We start from the raw sequence: 17,507 nt of genomic DNA on the forward strand, positions 1-17,507 counted from the left end.
TGTCGCACTCGACAAACGAAGCACGCTGAATATTCAAAGATTTAAAAACATTGTGCAAAAGGTGCAAGCTGACTCCCCCCTCCCTCTCACACGTGAACTAAAGCAAACACAGATTGATAAAGGCTCACCAACTCGCCCCCTCATCTCAGAGAGGTCCACGTTTGGCAAGTGCGTGGAGATGCAGCTGATAATTGAGGAAGGTTGACCCATGTCGGGGCCGCAGTTCACCGTGGTTGACCCATGTCGGGGCCACAGTTCACCATGGTCGACCCATGCCAGGGCCACAGTTGACCCAACATGGCAACTTACCCCCTGCTGCCAATTATCAGCCTCTTGCCAACGTGCCACTCGTTGATGGTCGCTTCAACAGAGGAGTGAAGTGGCATCAAGCGGGCATGCCCGAGGGGTTGGGTATGCGGTGCAGGAAGTTGGCACAGAATTCATGCAAAAATACACAACCACAACAACCCCAAGAAAATGTTTCCCTTTCCAACAAAAATCGGCGCACACTCCAACACTGGCTAACCCGGCACGGCTCTGGAGCAGGGTCGAACAGGCAGTAGGCATCGGGCATTGGCCCAACACCGTGCAGCCTGGCAAACCTGCGCCGGCCATCTCCGGGTTAGCCGGCCCTGGGGTTGGCACGCTGCTTCTTGAAGCGAGGAGCTGCTCCGATTCACGGGCACTGAAGGCACCGAAAGCGGTCAGACCGGTCCGCCCCTCTGGCTTCTGGCCCACTCCCCCCCCCTCACACACCGGCTGGTAAAAAGAATGAATTTAGGACATTTGTTGGAAGGTGTGAATCATAAGAGAATAGAGAGCAGTATGTACCTTGAAGAACTGTCAACCATGCAGAGTGATGGGATATCCCAATAGAATTACCCGCCAAGCATGTATACTCCCCCGCATCCTCAAAAGTAACATTCCGTAAATAGAGAGCCTCCATTTCTTTATCCGTTGTGTTAACACCAGCCGTCTAGAAGAGAAAACGGAAGCAAACGGGAAAAGCAGACGAGATGAGAACTGTGGAGAGACAGACATAGGTGGACACCACTGTTATTGGTCACACTTGCCCCACCTCATAAGGAGGTCCACGGGCCTAAAGCAACACCTGGCTGGCAGGTGACCTTCCAGGACTGCAGGAGTCCACACCTGTCCCTAGGAAGCAAAACAGGTCCTCATGTTACGTGTTAAAACCCGCCACCATTTTGGTTTTTGACCAAGCCCATCTCCGCATGCGAGCGATGGGACGCATGGAGAAAATGGAGCCATAATCCACGGGACGGGCCAGGGGGAGGTGGAGGAGAGGCAGGGGAGGTTGGGGAGAGGCTGAAAGGAAGAAGAGAGGCAACAAATGGCACTTGAGGGGCTCGCCGAGAAATTGGGTGGATGAAACGTCGAGGGTTAGCTCCCGGCTTAGTTAGAAAACAAAAAGGCGCAGGAGTAAGGCCATTCGGCCCTTCGAGCCAGCACCGCCATTCAATATGATCATGGCTGATCATCTAAAATCAGTACCCCGTTCCTGCCTTTTCCCCATATCCCTTGATCCCTTTAGCCCTAAGAAGTTTAGAGATACAGCTCAGAAACAGGCCCTTCAGCCCATCGAGTCTGCACTGACCAGCGATCTCCGCACACTTACACTATTCCTACACATACTAGGGAGAATTTTACATTTACATCAAGCCAATTAACCTACAAACCTGTACGTCTTTGGATCTTTGGGACTTTTGAGAAGCTGCCTTGTTTTTCCCTGGAGAGTTCCCTCAGGATTAGCTGGTCACCAGTGGACCAGCATTGGTGCCTTTCAACACCCTCTGTTGCCCAGGCCGGGCAGGTCAAACATATTGTGGGACTCCAGGCCGCAGATATTCCCCGTACACCCCACGTTACCAACCAAGTGCCTTTTCCCTCAGGATTAGAGCTCCTCTAGTGGACCTGTATTGCCACCTTCCCTCTGTTGCCCCTGGAGGTTGTGGGACTCCAGGCCGCAGATATTCCCCCTACACTGGACAATCGCAAAGGCCCAGCCACCGGCCAAGTACACGTGACTGTGCTCGGATGTGTGAGGTGGTATTTGTGGGGTTGGGGAGAACTTTGAATTCCAAGAGCTCTCTTGGTTTAGAAGCACAGGGGAAGGCCAATGGGCCCTATCCACCAACCAATATGGCCAGGGGTATTATTGGGCCGTACAGCTTGTTACAGCGTCCAGCTAACCCACCCACCCAAAGCTGGTGGCCAAAGACGTACCTTCAGCACTTGGATGTAGGGAGAGCCATCGGGCCCCATCCTGCTGCCGTTGACCATGAGGTGCTTGAGCCACTGGATGTGGGGCTGGGGGTCGCTGTAGACCTTGCACAAAAACTCCACATCGCTGCCCACCGTCACCGTCTTGTTGGCAGGCAGGCCCGCCTGGAGGATGGGCCGGTGAGGGGATCGCTCTGGGAGAGGGGCACGGGGGCAACGAGGGAGAGAGAGAGAGGGGGAGAGAGGTTGGGGAGAGACAAGAGGGAGAGAGAGAGGAGAGGAGGGAGAGAGCGGAGATAGAGAAGAGAGGAGAGAGGGAGGGGAGGAGGGACAGAGGGGAGAGAGATAGAGAAGAGAGAAGGGGAGAGGGTGGGGGGAGAGATAGAGGGAAGAGAGAAGGGAGGGGAGGAGGGGGTATAGAGAGCGAGAAAGATTGCAGGTAGAGTGAATGAGGGGGAGAGAGACAGACAGCGAGCAAGCGAGACAGAGAGGGGGAGAGAACGAGAGAGAGATTTAGGTTTCCAATTGTCATGTAACCTTTGCTATCCAATCTGATCAGATAGTATCATGGTTCAATGGTACGCGATTGTTACTTGTAAGTAAGCCCAGTGAAAATGCTTGTTTGCTTACACTTCAGTGACAATGCTTGTATACATTAGGCACAACCATACTGGAGTACTGTGGTGTAAGGCAGTCGACCACACTGTCCATACACCAGTCGCCATGTTTCTGGCACCTTCCAGTCACAATAAGAACCCGTGTAAGGTCCAGGTGCAGGAACAGCTTCCTCCCTACAGCCATTTGGCGATTAAACACTCCAACCTCCAAATAAGCTCAGAACTACAACAGACAATTATTGTTATCATTGGACTATTATTGATTGTATTTTTGTGTGTACGTATGTGACAATAGACAATAGGTGCAGGAGTAGGCCGTTCGGCCCTTCGAGCCAGCAACGCCATTAAATCCGAGGCAGGAAACATGTTCCCGATGATGGGGGAGTCCAGAACCAGGGGCCACAGTTTAAAGAATAAGGAGTAAGCCATTTAGAACAGAGACGAGGAAACACTTTTTCACACAGAGAGTGGTGAGTCTGTGGAATTCTCTGCCTCAGAGGGCAGTGGAGGCCGGTTCCCTGAATACATTCAAGAGAGAGCTAGATAGGGATCTTAAAGATAGCGGAATCAGGGGATATGGGGAGAAGGCAGGTACGGGATACTGATTGGGGATGATCAGCCATGATCACATTGAATGGCGGTGTTGGCTCGAAGGGCCGAATGGCCTACTCCTGCACCTAGTGTCTATTGTACCTGTCTAACTGCTTCTGTATCTAAATGATTGTGAATTGTGTGTGAATTGAATAGTTACATCTAATTTATGCAGATTCTGTGCATAATGTCTGCATAGTTGGCATGTCTGTGACTGTGCCTTTGATGCTGATGTCAGTAAGGGTTCATTGTACCCATATCGGTTTAACGGACAATAAAGATAGACACAAAATGCTGGAGTAAGTCAGTGGGTCAGGCAGCATCTCTGGAGAAAAGTGATAGGTGACGTTTTGGGTCGAGGCCCTTCATCAGAATGGGTTTGCCTGACCCGCTGAGTTACTCCAGAACTTTGTGTCTATCTTCGACGTGGACTCGGTGGGCCGAAGGGTCTGTTTCAGCGCTGTATCACTAAACTAAAGTAACGTTGCATTCACCTCATCAGCAGGCCGAGATTCATTGTCAATCTGTTGCGAGGAGTTTGAAGCCCACCAGGTTTTGTGACGGAAAATTGAACACAACCGATTAACTAAACTTGGAATCAAAACTCCTTTAAAGCCCTGTCCCACGGTACGAGTTTATTCCAAAAACTCTCCCGAGTTTGCAGTTGATTCGAACTCGGAGATTTACGGTAATGGCCACTTGTCGGTACTCGGGGCTCTCGTGGACATTTCTCAACATGTTGTAAAATCTTCATGAGTCTTCCCGAGTACCTGCCGTTAGCGAGTCTTCCCGAGTACCTGCCGTTAGCGTTACGAGCCGCTAAGAGACATCCCTGAGCTCCGACGTACCTGCTACGTACATCCTCCGTGCTTACCACGAGTTTGATTTTTTTTAAGCTCGGGAGAGCTCTTGGAATAAACTCGTACCGTGGGACAGGGCCATTAGACTTTAGAAATATACAGGGTGAAAACAAACCCTTCGGCCCACCGAGCCGGCGCAGACCAACAATCCCGTGACACCATACTGGTGAACACTTCACCGATGGGCAGCACAGGCACAGCGGGCAGAGCTGCTGCCTCACCGGGTTCTATCCTGACCTCGGGTGCTGTCTGTGTGGAGTTTACACGTTCTCCCCGTGACCACGTGGGTTCTCTCTGGGTGCTCTGGTTTCCTCCCACTTCGATGGGTGGCGGGGGCCTGGAGCACATTCCCAGGGGTGGCGGTGGTGGCAGATGCCATAGTGGCTTTTAGGGCACTTTTGGATAGCCACGTATATATGATGACGAAGATAAGACACAAAAAGCTGGAGTATCTCAGCGGGACAGGCAGCATCTCTGGAGAGAAGGAACATTTCGTTACTCCAGCTTTTTGTGTCTTATCTTCAGCTTCCGTAGAGACAGCTTCCGCAGAGACAGTTTCAGCACAGACAGCTTCCGCAGAGGCCGACTGACCGCAGCCCATCTGCACTCACGTGCTTCCTTGTTGCTCTTCTCATCCGACTTGTTCCCCTCGTCATCATCCTCATCCTCGTCATCCTCTTCCACGGAGTAGACGGCGTCTGGCGGAGAGACAAGAGGTGAGTGAGAGGTCACAGCTCGCCCAGAGTACCCGTCTCCCCGACCACAACACCGCCCTGAAATTTGAGGTCAATATGTCAGGTGGAAGACCACAGTTCTTCTTTAATTCTGAACGGCCACTGAATCATCCAACTCACTGGGTCTCGAGATCCCAGGTTCAGCTCCCCTCCCCCCCGCCCCCCCGCATGATCCGAGACCCCAGGGCTTCTGGTGGTTCCCCTCGCCCCTCACTGCCCCAATCATCCATTCCCAAGACCCCAGACTCAGCCGCCATGGTCCAACCTCAGACATCCTGGTGTCCCTCCTATGTATCATCACCACCAATATCACCAATGCCCAAGACCCTCATCACCAGGGGGGCCCAGGTTCAGACCCCCCTTATCCAAGATCCCAGGCCCATGGTGGGCCTCCAAGGTGCCCTCAACACCGGAATCACAGTACCCAAGACCCCTTAAGGGGCGGAGCGGTAGAGCTAGTGCCTTACAGCGCCAGGGACCCAGGTTCGATCCTGACTACAGGTGCTTGTCTGTACGGAGTTTGTACCTTCTCCCCGTGACCCACGTGGGTTTCCCCCCAGTTCTCCAGTTTCCTCCCACACTCCAAAGACGTACAGGTCTCTAGGTTAATTGGCTTTGTGTAAATGTTAAATTGCCCCTAGTGTGTGTAGGGTAGTATTAGTGCGCGGGGATCGCTGGTCGGTGCGGACCCGAGTGGGCTGAAGGGCCGTGCTGTATCTCTAAATAAACTTAAAAACACCGCTGTGCCCAAGACCCCAGGTTTCAAATCCCCATGATCCAAGACCCCAGGCCCATGGTGTCCATCCTCAGGGCCTTCAGAACCTAATCACTACGGGATGGCAGACATAGCCTCCCACTCTGGCCCAAAACCCAAAACGTTATTCCCTTATCCAAACGTTTAGTTTAGATATACAGCGCGGAAACAGGCCCTTCGGCCCACCGAGTCCGTGCTGACCAATGATCCCCGCATATTAACACTATCCTACACACACTAGGGACAATTTTTACATTTACCAAACCTATTAACCTACAAACCTGTACGTCTTTGGAGTGCGGGAGGAAACCCACGCAGGTCACGGAGAGAGCGTACAAACGATCGTACAGACAGCACCCGCAGTCGGGATCGAACTCGGGTCTCTGGGGCTGCATTCGCTGTAAAGCAGCAACTCTACCGCTGCGCCACCGTGACCGTGACGTTATTCCCTTCTCTAAACGTTATTCCCTTCTCATGTATCTGTACACTGTAAATGGATCGATTGTAATCATGTATTATCTTTCTGCTGACTGGATAGCATGCAAGGAAAAAGCTTTTCACTGTACCTCGTTACACGTGACTATAAACTAAACTGAAGACCCTAGAGAAGAAGGGTCTCGACCCGAAACGTCACCCATTCCTTCTCTCCAGAGATGCTGCCTGTCCCGTTGAGTTACTCCAGCATTTTTATGTTTATCTTTGGTTTAAACCAGGCCCCCTCCCGCCTCAGCACCCCCCCGCCCCCACATACCGGAGACGTTGACGGCAAAGTGGGAGGTCTCGCTGCCGGACGGGCCGCTGGCCACACAGGTGTAACGGCCGGAGTCCTGGCGCACCGAGTCGGTGATCTGCAGGTATTCGGCGGTGATGCGGGTGCGGTTGTTGGCGGGCAGCTGCACCCCGTCCTTGGTCCACGCGATGCTCTGGATGTCCTCACGCAGTCGGCAACGCAGCTGCAGCGAATCTCCCGGGTGTGTGGAGTACGGCTCCACCTCCGACCTCTGCTTCAGCGACACTGCAGGACCTGGGCAGAGAGCAAGGAGCAGGTCAGGTGTGATGGCAGCAGAATTAGGCCATTCAGCCCATCAAGTCTACTCCTCCATTCAATCATGGCTGATATATCTCTCGCTCCTAACCCCATTCTCTCTCTCCTAACCCTGCCTTCTCCACATCATCCCTGACACCCATACTAATCAAGAACCTGTGTGTTTATATCTGTGTGCGTTTATATGTGTGTGTGTGTGTGTGTTTATATATGTGTGTGTGTGTGTGTGTGTTTATATGTGTGTGTGTGTGCGTGTTCATATGTGTGTGTGTGTGTTTATATTCGTGTCTGTGGCAAAGAATCCCACAGATTCACCATCCTCTGACTAAAGGAATTTCACCTCATCTCCTTCCTAAATGAACGTCCTTGAATTCTGAGGCTCAAGTGCCCTGCACTATGTTTGGGACAAAGACCCATCATTCATGTCGCTCTTCCAGGGAGATGCTAAATGCATTTCGTTGTCTCTGTACTGTACACTGACCATGACAATTAAAATTGAATCTGAATCTGATCTGAATTTATTCACGGGGGGGACTATGTATAAACACTGCTGTCATTTCTACATGGTGAAACCAAAATGTATAAAAAATGGCCTTTATTAAAATCTGACAATGTGCACTTTAACCACGTGATATTTTTTCTATTACAAATCTCAAATTGTGGAGTACAGAGGCAAATAAATAAATGATGTGTCTTTGTCCCAAACATTATGGAGGGCATTGTGTGACCTCTGGTCCTAGACTCTCCCACTAGTGGAAACATCCTCTCCACATCCACTCTATCCAGGCCTTTCCAACATCTACTGGGAGTAAAGCAGGGCTGGAAAAAAAGATTCTCTAAAATTGCCTCCTTCCCTGGGTGCCAAGTAAGTCACGCGTGTGCTTGGCGTGATGAATGCAGGCCGTCACGCAGCGCCTCCAACGCTGGGCCCCAGGAGAGAATGGAATCTTGAGATAAGTGATTCAGACCAGACCAGCAAACACACAAAAAAAATATTAAGCCTCCATTTCCTGTTGGAGGCGGGTGCCAAGAGGAAAAACCTTGGGAAGAGGGAGGGCGAGGGGGTCTGAGCAGAACCTGGAGCTGCGCAAGCAGCAGCCGTGGAAACAGCCTGATGCTAACTGGCCCAGTTCTATCAGTAATAGGAACAGGCAGGTAAATAATCCAGCACATACACACTAAATGTCAGAGTGACTCAGTCTGGACTCTTCTTCAGAATCGTCTTCATTTATTTATGTGCAGGAAGGAACTGCACAGGTTGGTTTAAACCGAAGGTAGACACAAAATGCCGGAGTAATTCAGCGGCCAGATAGCAACTATGGGGAAAAGTTCCGAGTTGGGACCGTTCTCCAGAGAAGCTGTCTGACCCGCTGAGTTACTCCAGCTTTTTGTGCCTATCTTTGGTTTAAACCAGCATCTGCAGTTCCTTCCTACACATAAATAAACCATTTGTCTGAAGACAGGTCCAGACCCAAAACGTCACCTATTCCTTTTCTCCAGAGATGCTGCCCATACTCAAACTTTACTCCAGTGTCTGAAGAAGGGTCTCGACCCGAAATGTCGCCCATTACCTCCCACCAGAGATGCCGCCTGTCCCGCTGAGTTACTTCAACATTTTGTCTCTATCTCCAGCTTTTTGTGCCTATCTTTGGTGTAAACCAGCATCTGCAGTTCCTTCCTACATATGTTTACTTTAGCTTAGAGAGACAGCATGGAAGCAGGCCCTTCGGCCCATCAAGTCCGGGCCGTCCAGCGATCCTCACACGCTCACTCTATCCTACACACACTAATGATCATTTACAATTTTAGAAAAGCCAATTAAACTACAAACCTGGATGTTTATGGCGAGTGGGAGGAAACCGGAAATCCAGGAGAAAGCCCATGCTGGTCGTGGGGAGAACATGCAAACTCCGCACAGACAGCACCCGTAGTCAGGATCGAACCCGGGTCGGGGGTGTGGTTGCAGCTGGAATTCAGGGGCACACTCCCTAGGAGTTTAGTTTAGTTTGATGAAGATCGGGGGAGAGACATTGTTCTCGACCATGCACGAGCATGCCCAAGAGTATGATTGAAAAGTACTTATACAAGGAGAAGCTTTTATGAATTATCTTACTGTTTGTGCTACTACAATGAAGAAACTATTAATCAAGAGACTGTTTTTGGAAGATTCATCAAGACTACACAAGATACACAGATGAGAGGCAGAGGCGACTGTTGATACTTCCGACTACAATTCACACTCGCCATGCTGCACACAACACACAAACCCTGCTTATGTATGTGTTTTAGATGACATCTTATTCCTTAAAAAGCTTCATAGTCTCTGCAGTAGGCCCAAAGCCTCAATTTCTCAAAGTCAGGACCAACAAGTGAATAATATCTGCAGGATACATTTGCGAGCTGCACGGTGGCACAGCGGTAGATTTGCCGCCTCACAGCGCCAGAGATCCCGTTCCGGTCCTGACGCCGGTTACTGTCTGAAGCCAATTAACCTACAGACATCTGTAGTGTGTGACAAGACCTGAGCACCCGGAGAAAACCAACGTGACCGCATACAAACTCCATACAGGCAAGCACCCGTGGTCATGAATCAACGCGGGTCTCTGGCGCTGTGAAGCAGCAACTCCACAGCTGCACCACCGTGCCACCCTCTCTGCACGATCTGCACCCGTTCCAGCATGGCAACATCTGTCCTGTAACACGGTGCCCGGGACTGAACTCAATATTCTAAAGTCTGAAGAAGAGTCTCGACCCGAAACATCGGCCAGTCCTTCTCTCCAGAGATGCTGCCTGTCCCGCTGAGTTACTCCAGCATTTTGTGTCTATCTTCGATTTAAACCAGCATCTGCAGTTCTGTCCCAGTTGTACAGGGCCCCGGTGAGACCGCACCTGGAATATTGTGTGCAGTTTTGGTCTCCTATTTTGAGGAAGTACATTCTTGCTATTGAGGGAGAACAACGTAGGTTCACCAGGTTAATTCCTGGGATGGCGGGACTGTCATATGATGAAAGAATGGGTCAACTGGACGTATACACTGGAATCGCACTACTACTACTCTATGTACATCAAGTATGCAGATGATACAACGGTGATTGGCCTCATCAGCAACAACGATGAGCTGGCCTACAGGGAGGAGGTCCAGCACTTAGCAGCATGGTGCGCTGACAACAACCTGGCCCTTAACTCTAAGAAGACCAAGGAGCTCATTGTAGACTTCAGGAAGTCCAGAGGCGGCACGCACACCCCCATCCACATTAACGGGACGGAGGTGGAACGTGTTTCTAGCTTCAGGTTCCTGGGAGTCAACATCTCTGATGACCTCTCTTGGACCCACAATACCTCTACTCTGATCAAGAAGGCTCATCAGCGTCTCTTCTTCCTGAGGAGACTGAAGAAGGTCTATCTGTCTCCTCAGATCCTGGTGAACTTCTACCGCTGCACCATCGAGAGCATCCTTACCAACTGTATCACAGTATGGTATGGCAACTGCTCTGTCTCTGACCGGAAGGCATTGCAGAGGGTGGTGAAAATTGCCCAACGCATCACCGGTTCCTCGCTCCCCTCCATTGAGTCTGTCCAAAGCAAGCGCTGTCTGCGGAGGGCGCTCAGCATCGCCAAGGACTGCTCTCACCCCAACCATGGACTGTTTACCCTCCTACCATCCGGGAGGCGCTACAGGTCTCTCCGTTGCCGAACCAGCAGGTCGAGGAACAGCTTCTTTCCGGCGGCTGTCACTCTACTCAACAACGTACCTCGGTGACTGCCAATCACCACCCCCCCCCCCGGACACTTATTATTATTTATTCAAATCGTTTGCTATGTTGCTCTTCAAGGGAGATGCTAAATGCATTTCGTTGTCTCTGTACTGTACACTGACAATGACAATTAAAATTGAATCTGAATCTGATGTACGTATATATATTTATTGCTCATTATTCTATGTTCGCTCTTCTGGGTGAGATGCTAACTGCATTTTGTTGTTTCTGTACACTGCACAATGACAATAAAGATTGAATCTGAATCTGAATCTGATGAGAGGGGATCTTATAGAAACATATAAAATTCTTAAAGGGATTGGACAGGCTAGATGCAGGAAAAGCTTTTCCGATGTTGGGGGAGTCCAGAACCAGGGGTCACAGTTTTAGAATAAGGGGTCGGTCATTTAGGACTGAGATGATGAAAAACTTTTTCACACGGCGAGTTGTGAATCTGCGGAATTCTCTGCCACAGAAGGCAGCGGAGGCCAATTCACTGGATGTTTTCAAGAGAGAGTTAGATCTAGCTCTTAGAGCTAAAGGAATCAAGGGATATGGGGAGAAATCAGGAACGGGGTACCTGTTCTAATTTTGGATGATCAGCCATGATGATATTGTATGGCGGTGTTGGCTCGAAGGGCCAAATGGCCTACTCCTGCACCTATGTTTCTACGCAATCACGGCCTTGCCACTTCTCCCATTAAGTCCCAAGAACATCCCGCACCCCCCTCCCAGCAAGAGTGAGGGTGTCCCTACCTTGCTCTGGAAGTGTCAGAGCAGGCCGTGCGGTGGAGAGGGAGAGAAGGCCAAGCAGAGCCCAGCACACCAGGTCAACGCAGCTGTTCATTCCACTACCACGTCTGCTCGCCCACAGCCTGTCCTATCACCATCTGGGCACCCGTCCCATCGGCTCGCTCCGTCACTGTCTGAAGCTCTCAGCTGGAAACGGACCCGCTGCAAAAGAAGACAAACACCTCTGTTAGTGCGAACATTCACCGCCTACCCCAGATCCAGCCCTACTCCCCGACAGATGCAATGAAGCTTTGGTTTATTCTGGTCCAGTCTCTCCACATCATTGGCTATATCTCCCCTTCCCCTTATCCCTTTAGGGCCGGTCCCACCAGCATGCGACTGCATGCAACGAGCGCGACCAAACCGGAAGTGGGGGTCACGCGGAGGTCGAGTGATCCCGTACGAGTTGACGTGAAGTTTGAACGAAGTCCGTACGTAGTTCGCGCGTGACGTACGATGTCAAGACGCTGCGCACGCCCGTCGATGCGGTGCCTACGGCCTCAATGCAGCTGCGGGCCGGCAGGCCGTTCCCGTGCGGAATTTTTGGACATCGTCAGTTTTTCGGAGCCCCGCGCGATGTCGGGACCAGCTCCGCACAACTCCATACGGCTCCGGCGATCGAAGTGGGACCGGCCCCGCGAGGCCGTACGGCTCAAGCGGCCACGTTAGGTCGCGCTTGCCGCATGGAGTCGCATGCTCGTGGGACAGGCCCTTAACCAGTCTGAAGAAGGGGCTCGATCCAAAACGTTACCCATTCCTTCTCTTCAGATACGCTGTCTGTCCCGCTGAGTGACTCCAGCTCTTTGTGTCTATCTTCAGTCTGAAGAGGTGTCTCGACCCAACACATCACCCATTGATGCTGCCTGCCCTGTCCCGTTACTCCAGCATTTTGTGTCTATCTTCGGTGTAAACCTGCATCTGCAGTTCCTTCCTACACTTTCAGTTTAGATTAGTTTAGAGATACCGCGTGGAAACCTGCCCTTCGGCCCATCGAGTCCGTGCCGAACCAACGATCGCCCCGAATGTTAGAGCCATCATACACGAGGAGCAATTCACGATCTTTACCAAAGCCAATTAACCTACAATCCTACACGTCTTTGGAGTGTGGGAGGAAACAGGAGAAAACCCAGGGGGTCACGGGGTGAACGTACAAACTCCGTACAGACAGCACCCGTAGTCAGGATCGAACCCGGGACTCAGACGCTGTAAGGCAGCAACTCTACCGCTGCGCCACCATGCTCTTGACTAAGCTGCTGGCAGGAGGCCTCACTGCTAGTGTAGTTTGGTTTAGTTTATTAGTCACGTGTACCGAGGTACAGTGAAAAGCATTTTTATTGCATGCTATCCAGTCAGCTAAAAGGCTATACATGTTTACAATCAAACCATCCACATTGTACAGTATGCAGGGAACAATCTTTAGTACACAATACAGTCCAATGAAAGTCATATTAAAGATAGTCTGATGAGGTAGATGGATGGTCAGGACCACTCAAGGGGTTAGTGCGTACAGACAAGCGCACACACACTTAAGCACGCATATACACACTCACACCCGCGCAGACGTTGACTCAAGCGCCCACACCCCCGCGCACACACACACACACGCGCGCACACACAGACACACACGCGCGCACACACACACCCGCCCTCTTAGCCGCAACCCCACCAGATTCAACCTGTGGTCATCTCTGGCCACAAGCACATTCCGCAGGAGACTAATGACCACATCTCCAACACTTACAGGAATGAATCCAAATGTAAATACTTGACGTCACCCAGCTCACAGTTCAGTGTTATGTCCTTACGCACTGCCAGTGATGTGACAGAGGCCAGGAATGTAAGCTGTCGTCCGTGTCTGTCTGCCTGCCTGCCTGCTCCAGATGTGACTAATGCAGCAATCTTGGCTGCACACCTGTTTTCCACTCACCACAGCCTCCAGCTCATGTACAATGTTGAAGCCTGCGTCACAGCCCAACTCAAGCCAGTCCGAAGAAGTGTCTCAACCCGACACGTCACCCATTCCTTCGCTCCACTGATGCTGCCTGACTTCCTCCAGCTTGTTGTGTCTATCTTTGGTTTAAACGAGGCTTCGGTGAATGTGTAGGAAGGAACTGCAAATGCTGGTTTAGACAAGATAAGACACAAATAGCTGGAGTAGCTCATTGGAACTCCCACTCTCACTTCTACTTATAGGGGTGGCACTGTGGCGCAGCGGTAGAGTTGCTGCCTTACCGTGCCGGAGACCCGGGTTAGATCCTGCAAGAGAAAGGTGCGGTGCAGACTTTCAAAAACACTAACTGCGTGGAAGGAAGAAAAATCACACACACATTCACTCACAAAAAATCCAAACTCCCTTGAGGGGAAATAAAAGAAACAGCTGGAGACGGGGGAAAGTTACGCGGTTGGAAACAATCTAAGCGCCGCAGTGTGTGGTGAAATAAAATGTTCCTCAAACATATTTTTCACATTGACGAGGGGACGGAGATGGGCTGGAGGGACAACCGCTCTGGGAGAGAGCTCGGCGCTGGCGGCCGACTTGGCACAAAGCCGCTGAGTTGGACTCAGAAAGTTTGCAACACATCGCCCCAACTTTTCTCCCAGTGAAATCTCACATTGAAACTGACCAGCGCCGCTGCAACTCACTCACCGCCTGGGTTTTACGTCCCCGCTCACACACACACACGCACGCAACAGGGTTTGGAGATTACACAGAAAAGCTGGAGAAACTCAGCGGGTGCAGCAGCATCTATGGAGCGAAGGAAATAGGCAACGTTTGGAGATCCTTTTTGCGAAGAATCTTCGTCTTTGTTTACCTTTTGTTCGCCTGTGTGTCCCGAGGCTCATGAGCTGCAGGGAGAGCGGGAGGGAGGGAGGGAGGGAGGGGAATATAGACACGTGATGGTCTCAAACCCAAGAACTTCTCGCAAAACTTCTCAGTTAGTTGCTCCCAAGTCAAGGATAGTCAAGTCAAATCTCGTTGGCCAAAGTGCTTTACATTGGTATAAGATCTCCTGATGGCAGGAGATCCAGGTGTGTGTGGACGGGGCTCAGTGTGTCCTATGCAATGCTCAGCGCTTGTTTTCAGGCAGCTGCTCTGGAACAGTTCTTGTCAGCCAATGATCCTCTCTGCTCCCCTCACTACCCTCGGCAGAGCGGGTGGTAACGTATTCCAGTCCCGTATCATCCTTGTGTGAAGGGAATATTGGCAGCACAGTTTATTGGCATTGAGCCAGTTGATGATGTAGGGGACCGTTATTTTGTCTTGTTTCATGGCAGTTGGTGCTCTGGGATGACGGGAGATTTGATGGTGTGATTTTGTGAATCTCCTTGTAAATTGCAATAAGTCTTAGCCTGATTCTGCGGAGATCTAGGGTATCCCATCCGAGGGAAGTCACTATATTGTTCACGCTTGATTTGTGCTTGTAGTCATGACATTCAAAGCGGGCTGCTCGACGTTGTACTTTCTCCAGGGTGATCTTGTGGTGAAAGGGTCCCATATGGCTCCACAATCAGGGCCGGATTTACGTATAAACTCGACAAGCTTAAGCTTAGGTCCTACTCACCGGACCCATCGAACCTCGCCGACCCAGACTCCACTCCCCCACCCTCCAGCAGCCAGCAGCCAGCAGCCATTGCATTACCTGCAGCCTGGACTCAGCACCGGGCCTGAAGCCTCCACGCTGCTAACTCCCACTCCCCTGGGTTTGACTGCGCGCTGGGTCCCAGCCCTGGTAACCTCAGTGGCTGTTCCACTGGGTCTTCCCCATTCCCCTCAAACCATGTGACCCCAGCTCTTCCCCACCCACACTACAGTCTTCATGCCCCCCTCCTCCCTGACCACCCCCCAGACATCGCCTCGGCCTCAGTCCAGTCACCTGCCTTCCTCCGGCACCAACCCCCATCCTTGCCGTGTGTTCACCATCTCCCCTGACCTCCCCCTCTCAGATACTGAATGGTCTGTCCTCCGCAGAGGCCTCACCTTTGTCCCCCTCCATCCCCACCTCAATGAGTTCCGCGACCACCACGACTTGGAGCTCTTCTTCCGTCGCCTCTGCCTCACACCGTTCTTCCATGGAAAGGAGTCCTCGCCCCATTGATGATCTCGTTTCCCGTCTCCAACGGACCCCCTTCTCTTGACCCCCCATCATGGCCATTGGTACACTGAAATTTGGGGGTCAGCATCCGACGTCAGAACGGAAGAACATTCTCAGCGTCTTGGACTTCCGAATCGGAAGTTAGTGGATCAATCGGAAGCACAGCACCATGATGTTGAAGCAGCAGGCCCAACACTTCAGAGCTTCAAACGGCGATCCAGGTAAGGCATAGTCCATTGTTGGCCGTGGGGAAGGTGATAACGAGTAAAAGAGACAGTGAAACTCAGCAGGCCGACTCAGTCCGAAGAAGGGTCTCGACCCGAAACGTCACCCATTCCTTCTCTCTCCAGAGATGCCGCCTGTCCCGCTGAGTTACTCCAGCATTTTGTGACTTCTCCAGTGTAAACCAGCACCTGCAGTTCCTTACTACACATCTCGATTAAAGTTTATTTTTCTCTGATCTCGGGGGGGGGGGGGGGGTCGGTTTATGTAGATAATACCCCTCCCCCCCCCCCCTCACCATTCTGCCTGCAATCAGAATGAGGAAGGGTCCCTGTTAACCCGCCGAGTTACACAGGCAGTTTGTGTCCTTGTTTCACACAGAGGTTGGTGGGTGCCTGGAACACACTGGCGGTGGAGGCTGATGCCATAGTGGTGTTTAAGAGGCTTTTTGGATATGCAGGGAATGGAGGGAATGCAGAAGGGAGATCCTTCTTCCCGGTGGCTATCAAACTGTACAACTCCTCCCCCTTCTGTTGTGGGGTAGACTGAGACTGAGACTGATTCCCCTCCCACCCCTCCTCCCCCCCCCCTCCCAAATCTTTGTACATCCCCCATCCTTTCCGCTCGTCACTTTAATTTCATGTTTCATGTATTTTGTTTTTATGATTGTCGGCAGATCAATTTCCCTCCTATGAAAAATAAAGTTGTATCGTATCGATAAGGATTATGTGCGGGCAGATAAGCATTGGGTTTGGCATCATGTTCGGCACTGACAGCCTGTCCCTCTGCTGCACTGTTCTAATGGGAGGATGTAATTGCAGATGCTGGTTTAGACCAAAGACAGACTCAAAAAAACTAGAGTAACTCAGTATCTCTGGAGAGAAGGGAATAGGTGATGTTTTGGGTCATAGGGAGAAGGCAGGAGGATGGGATTGAGAGGGAAAGATAGATCAGCCATGATTGAATGGCGGAGTAGACTTGATGGGCCAAATGGCCTAATTCTGTTCCTGCCACTTACGACCTTATATGGCCATAGGAAAGGAAACAAGAGATATTGCCGCTCCCCATCCAACCTGACATAGCTTGAGAGGGTCTGCGGAGAAGAATGGGAGAAATGACCCAAATACAGGTGTGCCAAGCTTGTAGCATCATACCAAAGAAAACTTGAGGCTGTAATCGCTGCCAAAGGTGCCTCAACAAAGTAAAGGGTCTGAATACTTATGTAAATGTGATATCAGTTATTTCTTTATAATTACTTTGCAAAAATTTCTAAACGCCTGTTTTCGCTTTTTTATTATGGGGTATTGTGTGTAGAATTATGATTAAAAAAAGAATTTAATCCATTTCAGAATAAGGCTGTAATGTAACAAAATGTGGAACAAGTGAAGGGATGTGAATACTTTCTGAATGCACTGTAAATTGTATAAGTGACAGGTATCGTGTTAGTGGGTACAGCTTGTGATTGATTTGAAGTGGATATTGTGTTAAATGTCTTTGCTGCAAGTCTGTCTAAATATGTGATCAACTGTTTGTCAAGTTGCTTGCTCTGCAAGGTCTGTGAAGAGTCTGGTCGGAGTCCGAACAGATACCTTGGAGTTAAGCCCCACGGACGGTAAAATCTGTTGGACCCGACCACTGTATTCGACTCAATTATCATTGAACCTGATTAAAGGTAAAACAACCGGAATTCACATTTGGTGTGGAAGTGGGATCTCAACGGAGTTGGCGATCAAGGAGCTGAGTTGTCTCGGACCGCGGAGAGAGGTAATTGGGCCCCCGATGTAAGTCATGTTCTTTTG

General features: G+C 50.8%; 1 protein-coding gene across 4 annotated transcripts in view; it reads right to left on the minus strand.

Moving 5' to 3' along the window:
- The window catches only part of LOC129713190 (fibroblast growth factor receptor 1-like), a 28,020-nt gene extending 12,480 nt beyond the window's left edge, over positions 1-15,540 (minus strand). The window contains exons 1-6 of one of the 4 annotated variants that reach the window (XM_055662040.1): positions 15,415-15,540; positions 11,357-11,554; positions 6,552-6,824; positions 4,924-5,010; positions 2,248-2,438; positions 832-976 (exon numbers count right to left, since the gene is read on the minus strand). In XM_055662040.1, the coding sequence (XP_055518015.1) occupies positions 832-976; positions 2,248-2,438; positions 4,924-5,010; positions 6,552-6,824; positions 11,357-11,447 (787 nt within the window). In that variant the 5' untranslated portion in view covers positions 11,448-11,554; positions 15,415-15,540. Of the gene's footprint in view, positions 1-831; positions 977-2,247; positions 2,439-4,923; positions 5,011-6,551; positions 6,825-11,356; positions 11,555-13,319; positions 13,553-14,205; positions 14,256-15,414 lie in introns of those variants that run through there. The other 3 variants (XM_055662041.1, XM_055662037.1, XM_055662038.1) reach the window with 3 other exon arrangements.
- Positions 15,541-17,507: the final 1,967 nt, after the last annotated feature.

This window comes from Leucoraja erinacea, chromosome 35 (assembly GCF_028641065.1).
Source record: "Leucoraja erinacea ecotype New England chromosome 35, Leri_hhj_1, whole genome shotgun sequence".
Lineage (NCBI taxonomy): Eukaryota > Metazoa > Chordata > Chondrichthyes > Rajiformes > Rajidae > Leucoraja > Leucoraja erinaceus.